Genomic DNA, 23,004 nt, shown 5'->3' on the forward strand with positions numbered 1-23,004 from the left:
GCCTGCGCGGGGCGGGGCCTCAGGGGGCGTGGTCTCGCCGCTGCCGGGCTATAAAAGGGGCGCCGGTCTCCGCTCGCGCTGCCGCCGCTGACCTTCGCGTCTCCTGCGGTACCGGCCCCGCTCGTTCCCGCCATGGCGCCCAGGAAGTTCTTCGTGGGGGGCAACTGGAAGATGAACGGCGACAAGAAGAGCCTGGGCGAGCTCATCCACACGCTGAACAGCGCCAAGCTCTCCGCCGACACCGGTGAGGGCGCGGCCCGCACGTAGCGCACGTCCCACACGGCCCTGCGGAGCCGGGGAGCGGGCCCGGGCCCGGGCGGGGGAGCGGCAAATGTCAGAGGGCGGCGGGGGCCTAAATATAACCCCGCGGCAGCGGCGCTAAATATACCCGCGAAACCGGATCCGGGTTCCCGCAGGCCCGGCCGCCACGTGCGGCCGTACCCCGGAGACCCCCGGGGCCCCCCGGGAGCGGCCCCGGCCCCGCGCCTCCCCTCGGCCTGGCCCCGGCCCTGCGAGCGGCGCTCTCGGAGCACCGCGCTGCCCCCGCCCGCCGCCGTGCCCGGCTATAGCCCCGGGCAACCCGGCGCGGCCAGGCCCCGGCTGCAGGGTGGGATTCTCTCCCGGTCTTTTATCTGGGCACTTTCCAAGGGACCCCTGCGACCTGGCCGCCGGCCGGGTATCGCGTGTCCAGCCCCCGGGAAAGGGCTTTGCTCCCTGCTGTTGAGTTATCGGATAGCAGGGATTGTCCTGTGGCAGAGGGCCCCCCAAATGCCAGTGAGGGAGAGAGGGCATTCCTCTCTCCTGCCTTCCCAGGAGAGAGGAATGACCTCTTGGGGCTGGGATCAGTGGCTGGGTACAGTTTCTGCCCTTCTCCTGTCACAAGGGTAACAGGGTGCTTTGCCTTGCAGAGGTGGTTTGTGGAGCCCCTGCCATCTACCTAGACTTTGCCCGTCAGAAGCTCGATGCAAAGATTGGAGTGGCAGCACAGAACTGCTACAAGGTACCAAAGGGAGCTTTCACAGGAGAGATCAGGTGAGCCCCAGAGAGTGAAGTTAGAAGGTGCCTCTGGGATGTGAATTTCCTCCAGTGAGTCATCTCCTTTCTCCCCAGCCCAGCAATGATCAAGGATATTGGAGCTGCATGGGTGATCCTAGGCCACTCAGAGCGAAGGCATGTTTTTGGAGAGTCTGATGAGGTGAGTGGGCTCATACACTGGAGACCTGGTCCAGCTAAGATGGGTCTGCAAAGTCTGGAAAAGTGAGTAATTAAAACAGACCTCCAACCTGTTTTATTGGCTGCCTTGTTTCTTTTCCATTCCCAGCTGATTGGGCAGAAGGTGGCTCATGCTCTGGCTGAGGGCCTTGGAGTCATTGCCTGTATTGGAGAGAAGCTGGATGAGAGAGAAGCTGGCATAACAGAGAAGGTGGTTTTTGAACAGACCAAGGCTATTGCTGGTAAGAGGAAAAAGAAATGGTTGGTTTGGGTTTTTTAGCCATTTTCCAGCTCTGCTCTTCCCTCTATTGTGCTCACCTCTACCTTCTCCCTCCTCCCTAGATAATGTGAAGGACTGGAGTAAAGTGGTTCTTGCCTATGAGCCAGTGTGGGCTATTGGAACTGGTAAAACTGCAACTCCCCAACAGGTACGAGCAGGGGAGGTGGCTGATTAAATGAGCAACTGACCCTTCCCCCTCAGGAAACCTTCCTGAAGATTCTTACTGAGAATCTCCTGGAGATTCTTAGAGACTGCTTGTCCCCTTGTCTTTGGAAGGGGACTGTGTGCAGAGTGGCTCAGGCCTCAGTGTGACTCCTGCGTTGTATTGCAGGCTCAGGAAGTTCATGAGAAGCTGCGGGGGTGGCTGAAGAGCCACGTGTCTGATGCTGTTGCTCAGTCAACTAGGATTATCTATGGAGGTAAGTGAGTCTGGAGTGACTTTCCAGGGCAGCAAGTGCTTAGTTTACCTGTTGCTGTAGTTGTACATCATTCTCTCCCTGGCAAGGGAACTCTTGATCTTGAGAGCATAAAGAATCACCTTCTAGCTTGTTTGGGTAGCTTGCTTGGATAAATGGGAGACAGTTGCTGTCTGCAAGAGGTGGCTGATACCTTGCTAGTGCTGCCTTTGCCCTAGCTCCATTTTCCTAGAGGTGGCACATGTGACCTTAAAACACTGCTCCCTCCTTAGGTTCTGTCACTGGCAGCAACTGTAAGGAGCTGGCCTCTCAGCATGATGTGGATGGCTTCCTTGTTGGTGGCGCTTCTCTCAAGCCAGAGTTCGTGGATATCATCAATGCCAAACACTGAACACCCCGTGAGGAGCTGTCCCTTGTGGTTCAGACATGGAAGCAAGAAGGGACCTTTTGTTGCACACGTCTCAGTACGGAGGCCTCCCTCGAGGCTTTCCCCCTCCACAGCCATTGTTCTAGATGTTCTGCTAACCACCCCACCACCTCGGAGTCCTGGTAGCAGGAGCCTGTCTCAGCAGAGTCTTGACAGTCTCCTGTCTGAGCTGAATCCTCAGTTTCCCGTTGACCTGTTCAGAGCCCACAGCCCACCTGGCCAGTATTTCTCCCTTTCCCTGCAGCCCTGCAGGGACAGGGGGCTGCTGGTGCTGCGGGGAGGAAAAAGGAACCACAGTCTCTTGCATCCTTCAGCTCCATCAGCAAGGAACCTGTCAGCTTAGACCCTTGTGAGATGTCTTCCTCACCTGTGTTCCGTACTGAACAATAAATGAAAAACTGAAAATGCAAAGGTGTGTCCTGGATCTTATTTGGAAGCATCTCGGGGACAAGCAGCATGGAGAACTTACTGCTTTTGGAGGTGGCTGAATACAGAGGGGTTTGTGGTGTTTTCCCTGAGAGCCCACTGTTATCCCAGTGGGCACTGCACAGGTTCAACTCCAGCAGCTGCTGGAGCACCTGGGTGTTCCACCAGTGAGCCAGGCTTCCCTGGCAGGCTCAGTAATGTGCTCATCCCTGCTCTTTGCCTGTAAGGACTGGTAATTGACTTTGCTCATTGAATGTAGAGTGGGGCAGCTCAGACTCTGCAGGGAAGGATTTTATTTAGGCCCTGTGTTGGGGCAGTGCTTGCTGCCTGCTTTCAGCCATGTGCTGGTGGGTGAGGAAGCAAGACTTGATGTTGCTTCCCAGCTGCTGATTTATTTTTTTGGTAGTACTGAGGATGATGAAAAAGAAGTGGCTCACAAGGAGGAGCTTATCTGTGAGGCGGTACATCCTTGGGAGCCTATGGGCAGTGTTCCAGCTGCTAGTGCTGGCATCACCTGAGGGATAAGGGGCCGAAGCTGAGGAGCAAGGAGGAAAAAGCCTGATGCAGTGGGGGCTCAGCCCTACTACTGCTGGGGGAGCTTCTGCTGCCCAGCTGGATGGGAGGGATCTCCTTCCTAGGATATCGGGTGGTCTGAGAAGGAAGAGCCTGACAGCAGCAAGGAGGTGGCAGCTCCCAGCTCTGTACGTGTGTGGAGTGATGTAGAAAGGAGGAGGATAGTTCAAAGGCAAAAAAAAAAAATTGAAAACTGTTTTCTACAACCAGAGCACGTGTTTCTGAGAGGCTGCTGGGCCGTGGCTGTGGTTTGGGCTGTTGGGTCATACAGGCCAGAGCAGCAGTGATGCAGCAGGGGCACACAGTGGTTCTTAGTCTGCAGGGACTGGGTACCATCACTCAGGGCTGGGCCACTGGCTGCAGCTCTGCTGCCAGCTCCTGCCCACAGCACAAGAGCCCAGGAGAGTGACCTACATAGAAGAAAGCAGATGGGAGCTGGCATTGATCTTGCTGCTTTGAGGGAATGCAGGGGCATAAAAACATTCATTTAATGAGGAATAAACTCATAGAAAATAATTTCTATATCAGCAGGAATGCCAGATCTTGTTTCTCTTCTTTCTGTCTGCTTCCTGGCAAGACTGCATCTTTCTGGAGTGGAAATACTGCCAGATCCCCACAGCAAATTGTAGTGGTTGAATGTAAAACAGGTTGCTGCTGGAGAAAAATGCACTGTGCCAGATGTGACAGCCTGAGAGAGGCTGCGATGGCTCTGCATCCTCAGGCCCAAACAATAGCCAGGCTGAGCTTGTATTCCCAGTAGGCACCACACACACATGTTGGACTCAACGATCCTTGTGGGTATCCCTTTAAACTCAGAATATTCTGTTACTTTGAACATATTGGACTTAAACATAGCCATGGCTGGCCACACAGAGCACTCCCACACAGCACTGGCAGCCTGATCCCACACTCTGCTCCAGCTGAGCAGGACAGAGGTGCACTAGCAAGTGTCTGTTTATATCTGTGTATTTACACAAGTATTTACACACGTGTACAGTGTGTCTCCTTCCAGCAGCTGCCCCTCAATCCCAGCCCTTCCAGCTCCCTGTGGTGCTCTGACCACGAGTTCCTCACGCAGGGCAAAGTGCAAAAGGAGTTTAATGGGAAGACCCGACAGGCTGCGCTGATCAGGTGCAGGATGTGGACAAATCATCACAAACCATTGACACATGACTGGCCCTTTTATTCCTGTATGCTTTATTTGTTTCTCTGTGTGACCTAGATCACCTCTGGCTCCTGCCCTAATCATTCCCTAATGAGTCCTGTGCAATCCCCAAATGCTCTTCCTCTGCATCTCATCCAGTGTCCCACGCCCCTGAATACAGCTACACCTCTAATCCTAAAGGTGCTCTGGGGCTGAGGCTCCTGGGATGGGGCTGGACAGGGTTTTCCTTTCCCCGAGTCCTTAATTTGGGTTCCCACAGTGCTCCCGTGCTCCTTGAAACGGGCCTTTATTGGGCTGATGGCTCCTGGGACAGGCCTGGAAGCGGGTGCTGCCTGGGCTCCCCCTCCTGCCACCATCACCCCGTGCTCCTCTGTGGGTGTGTGGGCCAGCTTTTAGCACATACCTTCCCTAATTATGAGGACAATTAGGTTTGGGATATATATAATCTAAATAAAATTTCTCTAGTTTAAAGATTTGTGTTTCCTTCTGTAATTAGGGAATGTTTAGGGCAGGAAGCAAAGGCAGGAAAGGAAGTGTTCATATGCAGATTAATTCTTTAGTCTGAGGGTGGTGAGGCAGTGGAACAGGTTGCCCGAAGGACTTGTGGCTGCCCCATCCTTGGAGGTGTTCAAGGCCAGGTTGAATGGAGCCCTTGGCAACCCGGTCTAGTGAGTGGCATCCCTGCCCGTGGCAGAGGGATTGAGATGAGCTGATTTTGAGGTTCCTTCCAAACCAAACCATTCTGTGGTTGTGTGATAATGAGCAGGGAGTGAATTCAGGTTCACATTCAGATGTGTAGCAGAGGAGAAGGGGTCGGCACCGGGGAGTCCAGCAGGACAGGGCAGGGTGCAGCTTGCTGTGCAGCCCTGGGCACAGGGGTGCTTTGCAGGAAGGGCAGGGGCTGATGGTTGTGTGAGCAGCTCTGCTTGGGCCAGCTTACCTAGCACTAGCGTTATCCAGGCTCTGCAAAGGAGCAAAGTGCACTGAAGGGAAAGGGAGCAGAGCCTTGGACTTTGTATTAACTGCAAACCAGTGCTGACCATCAGCTCTGAGCAGCATTCCTGCCTGGTAAACACCCAGTGCTGTTGGCATCGGCTGGGCACGGGCAGCCTCAGCCCTTCCCAGCTCCACAGCCTGGAGGACAGGGCTGGAGCAGTGCACCCCAAAAACGCCTTCCCGGCATCCACGTGCTCATATTCGGGGAGGCTTCATGCAGAGCCCAAGGCTAATTCTGCTGAACATGTTAATTAAACGTTTACCAGAGGGTAAATTAAGGGTTAATTAGGCATTCACCGCCCGAGTGCCCACCACCCTGTGCAGCCCTGCCTGACTTTGAGCCGGCCCCGATTTTGTGCAAGAGGTCCCTTCCCACCGAAAAAAAACCCCTTCGCTTCTCTGGATACGCCGACAGCTGCAGATGTCACGCAGCCGGGAGGGCAGAGCGGGATCGCCCGGCGCCTGTGGCGAGGGCGGGCCCCGCTCGGAGCCTCCCGCGCCGCGGTGCTGCGGGGGGCGGCGGGCCCGGCCCGGCTCCGCGCCCGCCCCCGTTCCCATGGCAGCGCCCGGGGCTCGGCCGGCGCGGGGCGGCGAGCGCGGCCTGCCCCGGCAGCATGGAGGACGAGGAGCCGGAGGGGGAGGAGGAGGAGAAGGAAGAGGGGGAGGAGGAGAAGGAGAAGGAGGAAGAGGGTGAGGAGAAGGAGGAGGATGAGGAGAAGAAGGAAGAAGAGGTGAGGGGGAGGCGCTCAGCACCGCCCGGCTGTGGCTGGGCCAGCGCTGGCGTTGTGCTCTCCTTCTCTCCCAGGAGCTGGTTCCCCGTCCCCTGACGGAGGCAGACCTCAAGGAGGGCCTCTCTCTCCTCTGTAAGACCGGCAACGGGCTGGCCCACGCCTATGTGAAGTTTGAAGCCAAAAACAAGTGAGTGTGCAATGGCTGACCCGGCAGAAGCCCCTTACTCCGTGGCCATGGGGCCGCTGTGCCGCAGGCTGGTGACAGGCCATGAGGGGCAGGAGCTATCCAGGCCCTGCTCTCCAGCCACCTGGGTTCCAGTCCGTGCCTCAGCATAGCCTGTCCATCCTCAGCCCTGGCCAGACACACCGCTGGGAAGGAACATCAGTGTGCCCCAGGGCTGAGGGCAGCCGGCCCATCGCTCTGGACTGTGCCCTCCTAGGGGAGCCTGAACAGAGTGACCTCCCTGCAGGCACTCTGAGAAATATCCATTGGCATCTGTCCTCCTAGCTGGTAACTTGTGAGGCAGGCAGCTGTAAGTACTGTGCCACAATGGCCTTGGGACAGTTTGGAGCCTCAGCCTCCCCAGCAGAGCCACCTAACCAAGGCCTCATTGAGAGTGTTTCTTTCAGCAGCCTCACAGGGTATCTCAGCCACTATTTTTTCCACTAGAAAAGTCCTTCCACACAGTCCTTTGTGTTGACACTATTGTCTAACAGACTCCTCCCCAAAACTTACCCCTTTCTCTGCTCTGGTTGTGCCCTTTCTTGACAGATACAATTCAATGGCAGTAAGTACTCCCTCTGCCAGGAAAGCAGGTCCAATCTTACCATTCATCTTTGCTTACAGGCCTGTCCCTATCACCTGCCTTTTTCTTCCTTCTCTCAGCAGGGCTATCTAGGACAGCAGGGAAGTAGGAGGGATGGTTGCCCTCCCTCCAGTAGTGGCAAGGAGCAACCCAAAAGATGGTAGTGGGGAAATATGAGAGATATTTTATCCACATTCACTCTCCCTCAGGGGCCTGACAGACATCAGCCTCCTCGAAAGCTTCATTCACCTGCGGTATGTGGATTTGTCAAAGAACAAGCTGAAAGATTTGGCCCCACTGAGCAGCCTAACCCAGCTGCTTTGGCTGAAGGTGGATGGGAATCTGCTCACCAGTGCCAGCATGCAGGAGCTGCCCTACCTCCAAGTCATCAGCTTTGATCGCAACCACATCATGGATTTTGAGGGCATTACTCACCCCCTCCTAGCCAACCTCAGCCTGAAAGGTGATACAGGCTACCTGTCTTGAGGGGACACGCTCTTGGAAAGGTGGGATTAACTTTCTTGTTTCTTCTTCCTCTGGCACTCAGAAAATAAAATCGAGACAGTGCTGGGCCTGAGTCACGACCATTTGTTCAGCCTGCAAGTCCTGGAGCTGCGAGGAAACAAGATAACGACCACAGCAGGGCTCGGCGTTTCCAAGCTCAAGAAGCTCTATCTGGTAAGGGATCAGCCAGCCCGGGGAGTGGGACAGAGCTGCTGCAGATCCCAGCTCCTGCAGCCCAGATAGCACAAAGGGAGTGGCCATGAACCGCGAATCACATAGGAGTCGATGTTGGGTGCATCAGGTCCTTCCCTCACGGCCTCCTGCAGGAGGGCAGCTTTGCCTTCAGGCAGTGTTGGGAAAGCTTGTATTCCATGTGCCCTGGGATCACTGGAGATCACTGGGCAAAGCAACAGCTTTGCTTTTTGGGTGACAAAGGGAGGCAATGCCTCTTTCTCCTCTTTGATGGGCCTAACCAAATAGTGGTTTAAAGCCAGCACAATTATGTGATTCACACCTACAGCTGCCAAAAAAGAAATTGATTCAATATTGCAGTGAAACTAAGATAGGAGAAGCAGTTTCTTAATATCATAAACAATTACTTCAAGGAAGCATTTACTCCTAGAGATGCAAGTGAAGAAAGTATGTATGGCTTAGCCCCATGGATCACACTGTGCAACAGCTTGCAAAGACTAAACAGATGTCCTGAGTCACTACCTCTTGAAAAGCAATTAAATATGATAAAGGCTTTCAAAAACTATGTGGCTTCTTTTCATCAAGATTCTCTGGCAGAAAACACTAAGGAGATTGCCTGCTGAGATTGTCTACAATTTTCTGATGTAAAACTGGGATTTTGTGACTGGAGGTGCTCCAAGAATGGATGAAGTGGATCAGTCAGTAGATACAATACAGCATTTCAAGGCATACCCAGTCACCTTAGTGAGTTATTGCAGGGAAGCAAACAGAGCATCTCTGCTGAGAGAAGGTTCCTGGCATGACTGAGGGGTTTCTGAGCTGCCCATGTGAAACAGGAAAGTTGCAAGGGGTGATTGTTAAAACTAGAACAACTAACTCACAAGAATCCTTGGGGCTTGAATTTGTCTCCCATGTCTACCTGCCCGTTAAATCATTTTGCAGGGAAATCTCCCCCAGTAATGCTTTGGTTTCTGTGTAAAGACTTTGATGTTATTTCAGCCTTGGGTAAGTGCAGCTGATTCCTCAAGGACAGGGTTCAAGACAAAGGGTTCAATTTAAGGAACTGAACCCCATTTGGTTAATATATGACATAGCCACAGATAAAATTTCATATGTAAAAAATGGTATGTACTAGGAAGACAAGGTGGCTGTGTGCTGTGTGTCACCTGCATAATTTTTGAGGGTCACAGTAGGGCTGTGTTAGCTCCTGCTTCATGGTGCAGCAGTGAAAACTGAAAAAGGTGGAGTGTGCAGGAAGGGGAGAGGAGATCATGGGCAACGTACGGGAACTTTCCCTCAGAAACAGTGGCATCACATCTGGGTGAAGAACTGGTGTCCAAGGGAAGGTGATGGTGTGTCAGACAGAATGTTGTTTGATTTAGGGGAGAAAATTGGAACAACTCTGAAAAATATTCTTTCTGCATTGTCCTGCTAGTGCTGGTGAAACAATTCACACTGAAGTGATGAAGAAAGTGAGAGTTTTAGGAGGTTACTATTCCTTTTGTAAACCAGTGATCAGTGAGCTCCCCACCCACACCAGCTCACAATTTTCTCTGAGGTACAATGTCCTAATCCTTCCTGACTGATAAATCTGCTCATGTGGCCTTCACTAAATAGCCAACTTTCCTCTTCTTGTCCTGGTGTTGCTCCTTTTACTTGGCTCAGCTGGTCCAGATTCTTTGTTGTCCAGTTTCTATGAAAATCCTTCCTTTCTACAAAATGTCCACATCCTGAACGACTCAGCCCTAAAATGTTCTCCTTCCCACCAGTTCAGCCTGTGCCCCTTTTTCAGTCTCAAGTATTGCCCACATCATTGCTTGGGTACCTGTGAGGAAGAGAGAGCACAACAGCACCTCTCACCCCGTTTTCCATTCAGGTCTCAGCATCCTTCGGGACTGCAGCCCCGAGCCACGTGGGCAAGGAAAGCCTGCTCAGCTCCAGGCTGGAGAACGTGGCGGGGAGACGATGATCACCAGGGATGCTCCAAACTTGGCCGCACAAGGCGGTGAGCAGCCTGACAGAGCAGAGCGTAGGTGCTGGCACTGCGGGGAGCCTCCGCTTGGGCAGGAGACCTCTAGTGGTCTTTTCCAGCCGAAATCCTGCTGTGAAACTAGCACCTGAAATTCAGAGCTTCCGTATTTCCCTGCTTCGTTAAGCCACATCCCAGTGAAGTGAGCGAAATTCAGTGATGGGGAATTTTCAACTTCCTGAAGTAAGACACAGCCCAGAGGAGTAGAAGTGCTGTGTCCGGTTCTGTGTCCCTCAGTTTAGGAAGCACGTTGAGATGCTTGAGCACCTCCAGAGGAGGGCAACAAGGCTGGTGAGCAGCTTGGAACACAAGCCCTGTGAGGAATGACCGAGGGAGCTGGGGGTGTTTAGCCTGGAGAAAAGGAGACTCAGAAGTGACCTTATCACTCTCTACAAGTTCCTGAAAGGTGGCTGTAGTCAGGTACAGGGTGGTCTCTTTCACCAGGCAGCAACTGACAGAACGAGAGGACACACTCTTAAGCAATGCCAAGGTTGGATATTAGGAAGAAGTTTTTTACAGAAAGGGTGATAAAGTTCTGGAATGGTCTGCCCAGGGAGGTGGTGGAGTCACCATCCCTGGATGTGTTTAAGAAAAGACTGGATGTGGCACCCAGTGCCATGGTTTAGTTGAGGTGTTAGGGCATGGGCTGGACTCGATGATCTTTAAGGTCTCTTCCAACCTAGTCATTCTGTGAATTCTCTGAAGGGACTTCTTGGTCATAGATTTTCCCCACAAGGGAAGCATCTACTGGAAAGTGCCTGGACTACATGGACTGTGTGACTGAGAGGGGCTGGTTACTCATCCTTTAAACACATTAATTTTAGGCTCAGGTGTGCTTTCCCCTCCATGCTGGTGCTCTCTGAGGCTCAAATTTGGCACTGCCATGGAAAGGGGTGCAGTGGAGTGTTCACATGGGCTGGTTTTGTCTCAGACACCAAGCAATGCTTCAGGAAACATTTTTTCAGCAAACTTTTGGTCCTTGAATCTGAATTCTGAGAACCCACTTGGCCAAGACCCTGAGCTATCTGACTGAGCTTCAGACAAGGCTGTGTTACGAACGGTAGGAAGTCTGAAGGATAGAAAGAGATGTAAAGGCCAGAAATAACTGCTGTCCCCTCTCCTTTGTGCCCCCATTTTCCTTCTCTCTTCCTGCCTCCCTGGTGCTCAGGCCAAGAACACCATTTGCAGCCTTGAAGGCCTTGAGGAGTTTGAGCAGCTGGAGATTCTACACGTGCGTGACAACAAGCTTGAGGCCCTGGATGGATTCTCTGACAGCATGAAGTGCCTGCAGTACCTCAACCTACGGTGGGTCTTCCCTGCTCTGTGTTGGGACCAGAGATCAGACTGCACTCCCATTTAGATATTTAGGATTTTCTGGAGGTTTTTTTGGAAGTTGAAGGCCTGGTAGGGATGGGTTGATATTTACCATCCTTAACTTGTGTTCAGCAGCTGTCTAGGATGTAACAGCCAGAGCCTTTCCTGGGCTTCTCAGAAAATATCAGCCTCTCCAGCCAGATGGATCCCTCAAAGTGTGTTATCTGGCTTCTGCCTGCAAATGCCTTTTAGTTCTCAGTGTTTGCCATGCAGGACCATGGTGATGTCACACGGCTCAATGGCTGGCTGAGCACAGAGGAATCCAGAGATGTCCTTTTTGTGCCTCACTCTGGGGAGCTGCAGACAGATCTGGATCTTAGGTGACAGATCTGTGGTCTAAGGCCTATGGTACCTCATACTGCTAAGTTTTGCTTTTTCTGTCTTGTCCACTTACTGGTCCAAAGGGATTTCACTACTCACACAGGTCTCCATCCCCTGCTCTCTGTGCTTCCTTTTCTTCAGGAGCAATGGGATCAAAAGCTTCCAGGAGGTGGAAAAACTGCAGGTCCTCCCCACGCTGCAGGCGCTGGTGCTGATGGGCAATCCGTGTGCCGAAGAACCCGACTACCGGCTGCAGGTCCTGTCCCGGCTGCCCCAGCTGCAGCGCCTCGACAAGGAATTGGTTGAGGAAGAGGAGCGGGAAGAGGCCGAGAAAATCCGACAGACAAGGAAGGCAAAAGAAAAGGTGAGAACAACGCAGTGCAGGGATTAGAGGAGGTGGAGAGAAAGAAAAAGGACCAAGCATGCTGGTAAAGCCTCTCCTCCACTATATTTCGTGAGGAGAAGGGTGAGGGATGTCAGTCTCAAGAGCACAAGAGCCTGAAAAAGAGGCCAGGCTTTGCAACCTGTTTGTGGTGGCCAGCATGCCACCCTCCTGCCATTCCTGATCCCACTAGCAAAAGAGGGCAGTGAAATGGGAAGGGACATTGGGCATGGAGTCATTAACTTCTCCCTCCTCCCTTCTTCAGGAAATGGAAGAATCTCTCGAGGATACAGTGGCTGAGTGACCTGTTTTTAACACCTGTTCCCAGAAGCTGTCAAGATGTAGTGATGCCTTTCCCTGTTTGTGAGGCTGAGAAAGTGAGAGCTGTAGGTACCAGCTTCACCTCATTTTACCTCTGGAGAAAAGAGGAGTGCTACCCACCCTGGTCCTGCCCTGAGGCACTGCAGTGTTTTGCAGTCACTGCACTATGTTCTATTCTCAGTAGGCCTGAGAGGGGAAAGGGGAGAGTTACAGGTTCTGTGGTTCGATTTGATTCCCAAAACCCCTGCAAGATTTTCTGATTTGAATAAAAATAATTAATGAGCCTGGAGTGACTGGGATTGTTTATCCTGCACACCCACTCCTATTCCCTGGCTCTCTCACCCTCATCTGTCTACGTCTATCCCTTGCTGCCTGCCTCTCTCTGTCTCTCCATCCCCTACGTGCTGTTTGCAAAGCTTTGCTAAATCCTGACTCATCGCAGCTCTGGGTCACATGCTGCTGTCCCGGCCCTATCAGGGGCGTCTCCATCCTGCTGCTGCCGCCACCGTTGGCTTAGAGGACACATCATCTCCCCTTGAGGTCCTGCATCCCTCCTCAGCTTCGTCCTCTCTCCTTGCTACCAGCACTTTCTCGATCTCTCGTCCATCCCTGCCCTAGGAAGGTAAGCGTCTCCCCACGGCCAGCACAGCCCTCACTGCGTGCATGCTTCTGCTGCCCACCTTGTGCCCTCCAAACCCCACACGCACTTTGGGGTCCCTGCGGAGAAGGACCACGGCGGGCGGCATTAACAGCTCAACTCCCCTCACTTCCTCCCCCCGCTCCTCCCACCTCTGTCTCCTCATCCCCATCCTTCTGACTTTTCTTTCATATTTTAATTTCAGGTACTCCCTCCTTCCCAAACCCCCCCCTTTCCCCTCCCGGCAATCATCATTTCAGACGTGAACCCAGGGAATTGCAGGAGGGGGGGGGGCAAACACCGAGGATAAGTGGTGCTCCCAAGGGCACTGCCGGGAGTGCCGGGGGATGGAGCTGTCCCCGGGGGAGGGGTGGCAGTGGGGAGAAGGCGACGCTCAGTCTGGGCAGAGGATCCACCTCGGAGCAGACCAGCCCCCCCAGCCTCCCGAGGTGTTGACATAAACACGGGCGCTCAGGGAGAGGGAGGGAGAAGAGGGGATGTTTTCCTGTTCGCACAGCCCCACACCACAGGGGAGGGGGAGAGCAGGGAGAGGAGGTGACAGTCAGGCAGGCAGTAGCTGCATCAGTCACGACACTGCAGCAGTGCGGGCTTCCTGGGAGCAGTGCCCAGCCCGGGGGAATGGCAGCAGCACACGGGAGTGGTGGCGGTGCCCTGGGGGAAAGGTCTCCACCGTGCTGGCCTGGCAGGGACAGGGAATTGCTGCCAGCGCCAGCTCCACAGGAAGGCATTGCAGCAGCACCAGCCTCCCAGCGTGCGCTGCCCAGCCCCTGCTCACGGGGCTGCACAGCCTCCTCTCTCTCTTCCTGGATGTGGTCTGTGGCTTCCCAGCTATGGCTCCATCCCAATCCCTTATCCCAGCTTATCCGCCTCTGACCTCCTTTCAGGACAGTGCAGCTGATAGCAGGGATTTCAGGGTGGTTCTGTTCAAAAGAGAGCAAAGGCAGGCGACACGGGGCAGCAACACAAGTGGAGAAAAGGCTTTAAAGGACTACAAGGGAGAGAAGATCCTGTAAGTGATGGGGTGGGGCAGGCAAGGCTGGATTTGGGCATGTCATTTGGCTTCCTCGGATCTGGCTCCAAGAGGGGCAGGTGGATGTGACCACAGGGATGTGACCAGGGGCAACATGGCCAGATAAGCAGAGGGTCACAGCATCTGGCACGGGTGTGCTGTCAAAGATGACTTAAAGCGGGGTCCTGTCCCTCTGTGGAGGCTGTTGAGGCACGGCCAGGACACTGCTGCAAAGGAAGCTCACGGCTGGCTGAGCCAGCACGATTCTGGAGGAAGTTCCTGTGGCGTGTGCCAGATGGCGTGAGGAGCACTGCCAAAGCGGCTGATGGGGGATCCCAGCCCAGATGGACATGGTGGAGGGCCCCGTGCAGGCTCCAGAGAACCCTGGAGTCGCTGACCATAACTCCCCACACAAGAAGCTCTGGCTGAAACTTCAGAGCAGCAGCACGATTTCCTCACACCCTTGTGATTTCCACCCACCCGGGGCAGGGGTGTTGAGCACTGCCTCCGGCTTCCCCATCCTGCTTCTCAGCTCCCCTCGGTGTGGGGATGTGCTGGTTCCAGCTCATTTTCCCCTGCCCTGGTGCTGAGACCTTGTGCTGGCCATGCCCCTGCTCACACACGCCACAGGGAGGTCCTGGCTGGGGCTCTGTGGCTGCTCTGGCCTCTGCCAGCCCTGCTCAGGGCTGAGGGAATCATCTGGGGGAGCCAGGGGAGGAAAACTTGGCAGTGCTGGGAGCATGGGGGGACACACGCCTCATTGCAGCACCCCAGCATAGCACAGCCAGGGGAAAGAGAAGGTGGCATGGGGAGCTGATTTGGAAGCCCTGGAGAGCAAACTGCAGCAAGAGAAGCTCTTTCAAACAGCCATCAGCACGTTTTCTACTTCAGCTTTAACCAGGTGCCCCCTCCCTTCCGAGCCCTCTTTGCCATGTCTGAGGCACCGTGGCCTTCAGCAAGATGGCTCCTCAGGCTGCCAGGCTCCCGCCGCCTTGGCACAGCCTGACCCCGCAGACACTGAGCAGGCGCTCAGCACGGGGGGCATGCCTGGGTCTGGGACAGCCGGGCTGGGATGGCTGGGGGTCCCCCCTGGCCGGCTGCCCCTGCCCATCACGCTCGGCTGGCTCCCCATTCGCTGCTCAGGGACACGGCACCGCTTGCTGTCTGGCCTGGCAGGCGCTGTCCTCGCCTCCCGGCAAGGGGACAGGAGATGCCAGGAGCTGCTGCCCTGTCCTTGACACCAGAGCCGGGAGCACCTCCCTGCTGTGCCAGCTGATCCCTCCCTCTCTGCTGCCCGTGGCACGCTCCCCATCCCTGCCATCCAGGCTTGTGTCGGGCGCTGTGCTGTGATGCAGGGAGAGGCAGAGTGCTCCTGGTTTGTCAGCTGCAGCAGAGGGACAAGGCAAATTCAAATAGATAGCCAGTTCCTGGGAAAATGTTCATAGATTCATAGTCTGGGTGAATTTCTAAATTTCCTAGGGCGAATAGTTTTAGCCCAAATTTCTAAGGTCACTTTTCCTTGAATTCCCTTGTCTCTGTCAGTCTAGACCTAGAAGGGGTGAGCACCACATCCTGGAGCCTCTCAGAGCTGAACATATCCCGTTCTCTCCTCTCCACAGACTCACCATGGCAGTCGAGAGGATCCATGCCCGTGAGATCCTGGACTCCCGTGGGAACCCCACCGTCGAGGTGGACCTCTACACACACAAAGGTATGTGGGTGACATAAGAGACAGAGGACAAGCCCTGCCCAGAGCTGGTGCTGTGCAGCAGCCTGGCATGCCAAGAGCACGGAGGGTCCTCACGGGTGAACCCCAGCAGACAACAAGTCAGGGGAAGAGGCAGAGACCACAACTCTGCTTGTGGCTCTGCTTGTGCCTGTGCTCAGCAACCCTGCACACGTGCTGGCCAAATCACAAGACAGCTGGCTGTCCTGAATGTGACATGAGCCATGTACCTGCCCATAGCAGGGACAGAAGGTCTTTTTATCATAAATGTCTGCATCTTCTCATTGTAGCCCTGCTGCAGCTGTGCTTTTAGTCCTGGGGCGCAGTAGACGTTTGGTAGCACATCCATGGCTGTGTTCATGGCAGGGGTAAAGCTTTGTTCCTGAGATCTCTGTGCACCTATGTCCATGCATGGGGCTCAGCTGGAAGAGCTGCATTTGCACGGGGCCCAAAACTGCTTGGGCTGAGGGGTGAGGAGCAGTGAGAGGCCAGAGCAGGCATGCAACCATTGTCTTCCTTCTTCAGTGAGGCAGAAACCTCGGTCTGAGGGGGAGGAAGCTGAGGGTGGCTGTGAGTCAGGCTGCTTCTGGAACTAGGAGGAGGGCTGAGGAACTTCACCCATCAGACACAATTCTGGGATCAGTGTGAATCTCTGGGTGCCCAACATCCAAGTTCCTCAGCCTGGAAGCCCTGGGTGCATTTATTTCTGCCACTGAGGTGCTCCACCTCTAGGGAGACCAGCCGCGAGCAGCCAGCCAGTGGGGCCATCCATTTGCACAAGCAGTTGCTGCATCCTTTCCTGTGAAAGCAGGGCAGAAGCAGGTGCATGAGGGCTTTTCCTCCTCACCCTCTGCTTGTCTCACACCCTGTTTTGCTGTTCCCCAGGCATGTTTCGAGCAGCCGTCCCCAGCGGAGCGTCCACTGGTATCTACGAAGCGCTGGAGCTGCGCGACAACGACAAGTCACGTTTCCTTGGGAAAGGTGGGGAGATGCCTGCTCCACAGCTCATCCTCGGGGCTGCCTGCGTGTGGGGCTCTGCTGGAGGGTACTGCCCACCCACTGGTGTGACACAGATGTGTCCCACTGCCCTCAGGGAGACCACAGAGGCATAGACCTAGCGTAAAGTGAAAGATCAGACCTCGATCTTCCCTTGCTGTCTCCCTCCCTCTCTCAGTCTCTCTATTGGTCCTCTCCCTCCCTCTTTCCACTCTTCTCTCTGCCTCACTCTCTCTCTCTCTCTCTCTCTCTCTTTCTTTCTCTGCCTCTTCCCTTCTTTAGGGGTCCTGCAGGCCGTGGATCATATCAACAGCACTGTCGCCCCAGCTATCGTGGGCTCTGTAAGGATTTCTCTTTGTTCCCCCTTGTCTAATGCTTACTCTGGTCCACCTCTGTCTCCTGATCTCTGTCTCTGCCTCTCTTCATCTGCCTGGGTTAACAGACACAGCGATGCTCTCTGTGAACCTGGGCACACGCCTCCCGCTCTCCCATGCCTGTGTGTGTCCACAGCAATCTTTTCTCTAGGAGGAAAGGATTTAATTCTTCCTGGTCCACCGCAGCATCTGTGCAGCCTAACTAGTCCCCTCGGTGCTCCCTGTAGAGCTCACCCCCTCTTTCAGCTGTGCTCCCCCTCAAGCACTGAATCACATCCACATGTCTGTGGCCTCGTGCTGGTGTGATGAGCAATGGTTGTACCGTGCAGGGTCTGGCACAGCCTTGCAGAGCAGTGGTGTCACATCTGCAGCCTGTTCACACCTGAAGACCTGGAGCCTGCTTTGAGGAGAGCCGAGCCAAAGCCACGTAATACACGCTATGTAGCCCATGGCTGGCTCTGGCCGAGAGCCCAGTTCTCTCCACCCCTGAAAAATACCCAGTGTGGTGGAGGGCTGCCTGTGTTGGCTCTAATCTTCCTCTCCACCTCACTCCTGGGGATGGCTCCATCCAGTCTACATTCGCTTGCTTGAGGTTGAGCATGTTCTGTTGTTCTGCCTAGCTTCTGTGTGACCACAGCACCACAAAGCTCCCTGGAAGCTGCCAAAAGGCTGGGTAAACCCCCAGGGGCGTCCTGTGTCCCCAGCAATGCGTGGCCCTGCCTGGGCTGCAGCTGACCCCCTCTCCACCATGGGTACATCCACACTGCACTGCAGCAACGCCATCAGGGTCACCTAACCTGACTAAATACCACAGCACCAGTTTCCAGAGCTTTGTGTGTATATGTTCCCCCACAAGCTGAAAAGGTCCTTTTTCCCCCAGCTTCTCCATCAACGCCTCCTCTCCCGCACACCAGAGCCAGCAGCTCTTCCAATCATCTCCTTCTCAGGAGCTGTTTCCTTCTTGCAGGGCCTCTCTGTTGTGGATCAAGAGAAGATAGACAATCTGATGCTTGAGATGGACGGCACAGAGAACAAATGTAATTCATCCCTCTTTTGGCCGGGAAATTACGAGCGTGGGAGGCTGCAGGGCTGGAGAGGGGGGCACTGTCCAAGCTGTGACGAGCCCAAGGCTGGGCTGGCAAGGGCACCCACCCACTGGGCTGGATGTTGCCACCTGAAAAGTCAATCTCCTCCTTTGCCCACAGCCAAGTTTGGCGCCAACGCTATCCTGGGAGTTTCGCTGGCCGTGTGCAAGGCGGGAGCTGCGGAGAAGGATGTGCCCCTGTACCGGCACATCGCTGACCTGGCCGGCAACTCTGACCTCATCCTTCCTGTGCCAGTAAGACCCCTCTGTCCTTGACATCCACCTTCAGAAACTCCAAAAGAGTGTTGTTTCCAAAAGGAACTGCAGAAGTGTTGGGAGGTAGATAAGGAAGGGATATGGGATTGAAACATCAGGTGAGTGCACTGCAGTTGTCAGGGAAGCAAACCAAGGCTTGAGATTTTTCAAGTTTCAGTGGGGAAAAAGGAGCCTGAGAAGGATACAGGAGAGGTTGTGGTGGGGAGCTGACTGAAGATCTCATTCTTAGCACAAGAAGCAGAGGGCATCATGCCAACCCTCTGGGGCACAAGGGCATATGGGTCTTCACACCAGGGGGAACCTGCCTTGAGAAACTCTTTCACAAAGAGAGTTGTGGATGCTAAAATTTTCTCAGAGTTAAGAAAAAAGGTCCTGGAAGAGAGACTGACAGCACTGTTGATAAACACATACAGATAAACAGAACATAGATAAACACACATAACTCAGGAGATCTCTGAGAGGGAAACAGGTGGGAAAATCCTCCCTAACCATGTTGTTTGAGCCACTTCTGGAGGGAAGACTCCAGGCTTATGTGTCTTTGGTCTGATGGTTGAAGCTGATGTGCTTACACACCCCTGTGGGATGTGGCATGTACGGGCAGGGTGACACATCTGAGAGCCACCTCTCAGGGGTGCCAAGACCGGTTCCTTCAGCTCTGACTCTCTTATGGACTCCTCCAGGCTTTCAACGTGATCAATGGAGGTTCCCATGCAGGCAACAAACTGGCCATGCAGGAGTTCATGATCCTGCCTGTGGGAGCCGAAAGCTTCCGCGATGCCATGCGCATCGGGGCTGAAGTCTATCACAACCTCAAGAGCGTCATCAAGGAGAAGTATGGCAAAGATGCTACCAATGTGGGTGATGAGGGAGGCTTTGCTCCCAACATCCTGGAAAACAGCGAAGGTGAGAGCCCCACAGAGATGGGGTACCCCTGCCTGCAATGCTATGGGTTCCTATGCCCAGCTCACAGCATTCCCCAGACTGATTCAAAAGATGATGCCTCAGTGTCATTGACCTCCTGTGTTAGGGAATGTTTCTAAGTTCCTTCTCCTTGGGGTGGCCTTGATCTGTCACAGCCTCTCCACACAAACCTTTTATGTGTGCGCACGCTTTTGCAAGGCCTTTCACAAACTTGTCTTTGAGCTGTGGAATCACATTTTAATTCCTCGTTGTCCCTTTGGACACAGCCCCTACAGCTCCTTAGCATGTTTCTGTTGCCTTCTGGGCTCCCTTCTACTTCTCCATCACACCACCAGACTCTCAGTGGCTCTAGAGACCTTCCCAAGGGAGACTCCCACCAAAAGGCAGAGCTCTCTGCATGGGCTGGCTCTCCTGAGTGCCATTCTCCCCTCAGCTCTGGAGCTGCTCAAGGAAGCTATCGACAAGGCGGGCTACACAGACAAGATCGTCATTGGTATGGACGTGGCAGCCTCCGAGTTCTACCGTGACGGCAAATACGACCTGGACTTCAAGTCCCCAGATGATCCAAGCCGCTACATTTCTGGAGATGAGCTGGGTGACCTCTACCAAAGCTTTGTTCGTGATTACCCAGGTGAGCTGCTGCGCGGGGCGGCAGGGAATCAGCACCGGTGCGGCACAAACCCTCTGTGTTTTAGGGGTGGGAAGGGAGGCAGCTTTGACTCGTGCCTCTTTGGTTGTCCTTTCAGTGGTCTCCATTGAGGATCCCTTTGACCAGGATGACTGGGAGGCCTGGTCTAAGTTCACTGCCAACGTGGGGATTCAGATAGTGGGAGATGACCTGACAGTGACAAACCCCAAGCGCATCGAGCGAGCTGTTGAAGAGAAAGCCTGCAACTGCCTCCTGCTCAAAGTCAACCAGATTGGATCTGTCACAGAGGCCATCCAAGCGTGAGTCAGCCCATGCCCTTGTTGTCCTGTGAATGGGGTGGTGATGAACCACAGCCAGGTGTCACACTATGCACCAGGTGAACAGACTTGTGTCTCTACCAAAGTGCAGGATGCTGAGAGTGGGAGCAGAGTGTGCCTGAATCTTACCCTGAGCAGGTGGTAGTTGTAGGAGTAGGAGCTACTGACTGCATTTCTCACTTTTTGCAGCTGCAAGTTGGCCCAGGAGAATGGATGGGGTGTGATGGTGAGCCACCGGTCTGGGGAGACTGAAGACACCTTCATTGCTGATCTGGTTGTAGGACTGTGCACTGGGCAGGTAGGTGAAAGCCAGGCCATGCATAGGCTTGGAGGAAAGCAAAGGGGTGTCAAAACAGAATCCCCTGCCCTGCCATGAGAAACTGGTACAAGTCATAACAGTGTCTTACAGTGTTTGCTTTGGGGAATGCTTTACAGATAAAGACGGGTGCTCCCTGCAGGTCTGAACGCCTCGCTAAATACAACCAGCTCATGAGGTAAGGAGCTCCAGGGATGGGAATGCAGAAGAGAGAATAGGGGAGTGACCAGTTGGGTGGCAGAAGCTGAAAGCCTCAGGGTAGATGTGGCTTGTGGGTGAAATGTTACAAAGACAAGGCACAGAGATGATGTAGGATCCTGGGGGGCCTCTGGGGCAGACTCCTTTCCTTCTCCTTGGCATGAGGGTGCAGCCCTGCAGTCACAGCAGCTGGCAGGAGCTGAGCTCCTAGGGCGCATGTCAGCTTCCTGCTGATGAGCTGCCTCTCCAGAGCCCTGGTGCCTCCAACACTCCCTCACTACAAGGGCCTGACGTGTGCTGTCTCTCTCCTGCAGGATTGAGGAAGAGCTTGGCGACGAAGCACGCTTCGCCGGACACAACTTTCGCAACCCAAGTGTTCTTTGAACATTGTCCCCAGGGCACAGCCACCCTGCTGCTCTTTCCCACCTCACAGACTCTGAACCCCTCTTCCCCTCCACTGCTCCCTTTTTTGCTCTTTCTCCCCACTCTGTCACCTGGTTTCCTCTCACCTCGAAACCCCTCGAGTTCAGGTGTCGGTGGCTAGATGTACCCCGGTGAAGGACGAGAGAGCGGCCTACGCCGCGTCCCTTGCCGTGGGGTCATAAGCATTCCCGGACCTCGGCATTGTGTGTCTCTGTTGTTCGCGCAGGGCCGCGCCTGGGCCGCTCCGCTGGCGTGCCGGAGCGCGGCAGCGGCTGCCCAGCGCGTTCCCGGCACGCCAAAGCATGTGCGGTGACCATCGGCGCGCCGGCCGGCCTGTGGGTGCTGCCGGCGGCTCGCTCTCGTTGTGCATGTGTGTAGGTGTGTGTACGTGTCCTGGCCTACGGCGTCCCTGTGCCCCAGGCGTGCGTGTGCACTGAGCCCCGGCAGCGCCGTGTTGGGCTGTGCCGTGTTGGGCTGTGCCGTGTTGGGCCGTGCTTGCCGGCAGCTTGGTGTTGAAGCGCGCTGCTGTGCCACGCTGGGTGTGCGTGTGCGTGCTGCCAGCCTCTGGCTCAGCACAGAGGACTGCGGGGCAATAGATTAAAGCACATCCGTAAACAAACCCACGCTCTCATTTGCTTCTTGTGACCTTTCTCTCTCTGTTCCCTTGCCTCTCGCACTCCTTCACCCTCCCCTCTGCCCACGATGTCTGCTTCACCTTCTGGACAGCCCGTGCTCAGCTGAGCAACAGACAAACTACAGATCCCTAAACTCTATTAAAATGTATTTCACACCTGAGTTGCCTGACTTGGCCTGATGTTTATCTTTAGTTGCCAGCACTGGGGAAGTGGGGACGTTTTGCCACCAGAGCAGGAGATGCTCACACAGAGAGGTGACAAATAAAAGGCACAGGGGACTGGCAAGGGGAAGAAAAGGCCCAGCCACTCTCACCTGCTTTCACAGCTTTGTCCCACAGCCAGACTGCTCTGTTGGCCACCAGCCGGGAATCACCAAAGGGAAGGCATGTGTGATGACTTGCCCCTGTCATCTTCACCAAACCGTGTTGCATGAAGATCTGCTGTGCAGGGACTTTAGTCGTGCCTTCCACTGATGTAAAGGCCTCAGGGTGGGTCCCCAGCCTTCTGTCTGCTGGACTCAGATGGTGGGCAGAAATGGCAAGTCTTTGAGAGAGAAAACGCTGGTTGCCCTCCGCCAAAAGGGGTTTGAAGGGCAGTGACTGGAGGTGTAGGTGGGATGGGTATCTCAGCTCCATCTTTTTTCGCAGGGGCAACTCAGCAGTACTTGGGGAAAGCTGCCCGTGCTCCAGCCAGTGCCCCAGCAGGCTGGGTGCCAGCAAATCCCAGCGCTTGCTCAACCAACAGCTTTGTTCTGGACTGACTCAAAGGAAGGCGGGGGGTTGGGGGTGCTACTGTGAGAAATACAACTGGAGAATAAATGGTAAAACCACCTTGCCCACCATTATATTCACGTCAGTAACCCTAACACGTTCTTGGGCACACTCAGCTCCTGCCCCAGCTCCCTACAGAAAGTTTCCAGACCCTTGCTTAACTCTTGTCTGAGTTTGTTTCTGAGGTTGCTCAGCAAGTCCCAATCCCCCTTGACTTTGTCCCAAGGCAGACTTTAAAACCCAAAGACAAAACTTTAAAACGCTGGCATTTCACTGCTGATCCTTTACTAAACAGCACAGATTAAGGACTAAGTCCAAGAAAGGAAGACAAAGACTGGCACACATGCCCAGAGCCGAGAAGTGGGTGGGAGGGGGAATGCGGAGAGGGCAGAGACAGGGCTGGTTTCCAGGGCATCGCTCACATCCCAGCGGCAGGGCACGGCTTGTGCCCCGGCCGCAGCCCGTGCTGCCTGGGAGCTGCAGTCCGGGTGCGGCGG

The 23,004-nt window shown here is 54.6% G+C and overlaps 3 protein-coding genes across 3 annotated transcripts; all 3 read left to right on the forward strand.

Annotated features, from left to right (window-relative positions):
* The first annotated feature begins 46 nt into the window (after positions 1 to 46).
* Positions 47 to 2,746, forward strand: TPI1 (triosephosphate isomerase 1). The gene is made up of 7 exons (XM_064410473.1): positions 47 to 244; positions 909 to 1,032; positions 1,111 to 1,195; positions 1,322 to 1,454; positions 1,555 to 1,640; positions 1,824 to 1,911; positions 2,181 to 2,746. Exons 1-7 carry the CDS (start codon positions 133 to 135, stop codon positions 2,297 to 2,299), a joined length of 747 nt encoding a protein of 248 aa, XP_064266543.1. The 5' UTR covers positions 47 to 132; the 3' UTR covers positions 2,300 to 2,746.
* Positions 2,747 to 6,067: 3,321 nt separating this feature from the next.
* LRRC23 (leucine rich repeat containing 23) lies at positions 6,068 to 12,437 on the forward strand. The gene is made up of 7 exons (XM_064410476.1): positions 6,068 to 6,226; positions 6,301 to 6,413; positions 7,242 to 7,495; positions 7,580 to 7,710; positions 10,926 to 11,062; positions 11,594 to 11,816; positions 12,100 to 12,437. Exons 1-7 carry the CDS (start codon positions 6,110 to 6,112, stop codon positions 12,136 to 12,138), a joined length of 1,014 nt encoding a protein of 337 aa, XP_064266546.1. The 5' UTR covers positions 6,068 to 6,109; the 3' UTR covers positions 12,139 to 12,437.
* A 148-nt stretch (positions 12,438 to 12,585) lies between these two features.
* On the forward strand, positions 12,586 to 21,897 carry ENO2 (enolase 2). The gene is made up of 12 exons (XM_064410475.1): positions 12,586 to 12,777; positions 15,442 to 15,533; positions 16,434 to 16,529; positions 16,827 to 16,885; positions 17,886 to 17,955; positions 18,124 to 18,257; positions 18,959 to 19,181; positions 19,633 to 19,830; positions 19,946 to 20,147; positions 20,355 to 20,463; positions 20,601 to 20,659; positions 20,994 to 21,897. The coding sequence occupies exons 2-12, from the start codon at positions 15,449 to 15,451 to the stop codon at positions 21,061 to 21,063; spliced, it is 1,305 nt and encodes a 434-aa protein (XP_064266545.1). The 5' UTR covers positions 12,586 to 12,777; positions 15,442 to 15,448; the 3' UTR covers positions 21,064 to 21,897.
* Positions 21,898 to 23,004: the final 1,107 nt, after the last annotated feature.

Source organism: Passer domesticus, chromosome 2 (genome assembly GCF_036417665.1).
Source record: "Passer domesticus isolate bPasDom1 chromosome 2, bPasDom1.hap1, whole genome shotgun sequence".
Classification (NCBI taxonomy): Eukaryota; Metazoa; Chordata; class Aves; order Passeriformes; family Passeridae; genus Passer; species Passer domesticus.

Coding starts and splice junctions, on each gene's coding strand:
- TPI1 (XM_064410473.1), top strand. CDS start 133: ATGGCGCCCAGGAAGTTCTTCGTGGGGGGCAACTGGAAGATGAACGGC. Junction 1,196..1,321: donor TTTTTGGAGAGTCTGATGAG/GTGAGTGGGCTC, acceptor TTCCATTCCCAG/CTGATTGGGCAGAAGGTGGC. Junction 1,912..2,180: donor AACTAGGATTATCTATGGAG/GTAAGTGAGTCT, acceptor CTCCCTCCTTAG/GTTCTGTCACTGGCAGCAAC.
- ENO2 (XM_064410475.1), top strand. CDS start 15,449: ATGGCAGTCGAGAGGATCCATGCCCGTGAGATCCTGGACTCCCGTGGG. Junction 16,530..16,826: donor GTCACGTTTCCTTGGGAAAG/GTGGGGAGATGC, acceptor TCCCTTCTTTAG/GGGTCCTGCAGGCCGTGGAT. Junction 20,660..20,993: donor AAATACAACCAGCTCATGAG/GTAAGGAGCTCC, acceptor TCTCTCCTGCAG/GATTGAGGAAGAGCTTGGCG.
- LRRC23 (XM_064410476.1), top strand. CDS start 6,110: ATGGAGGACGAGGAGCCGGAGGGGGAGGAGGAGGAGAAGGAAGAGGGG. Junction 6,227..6,300: donor AGGAGAAGAAGGAAGAAGAG/GTGAGGGGGAGG, acceptor CTTCTCTCCCAG/GAGCTGGTTCCCCGTCCCCT. Junction 6,414..7,241: donor AAGTTTGAAGCCAAAAACAA/GTGAGTGTGCAA, acceptor ACTCTCCCTCAG/GGGCCTGACAGACATCAGCC.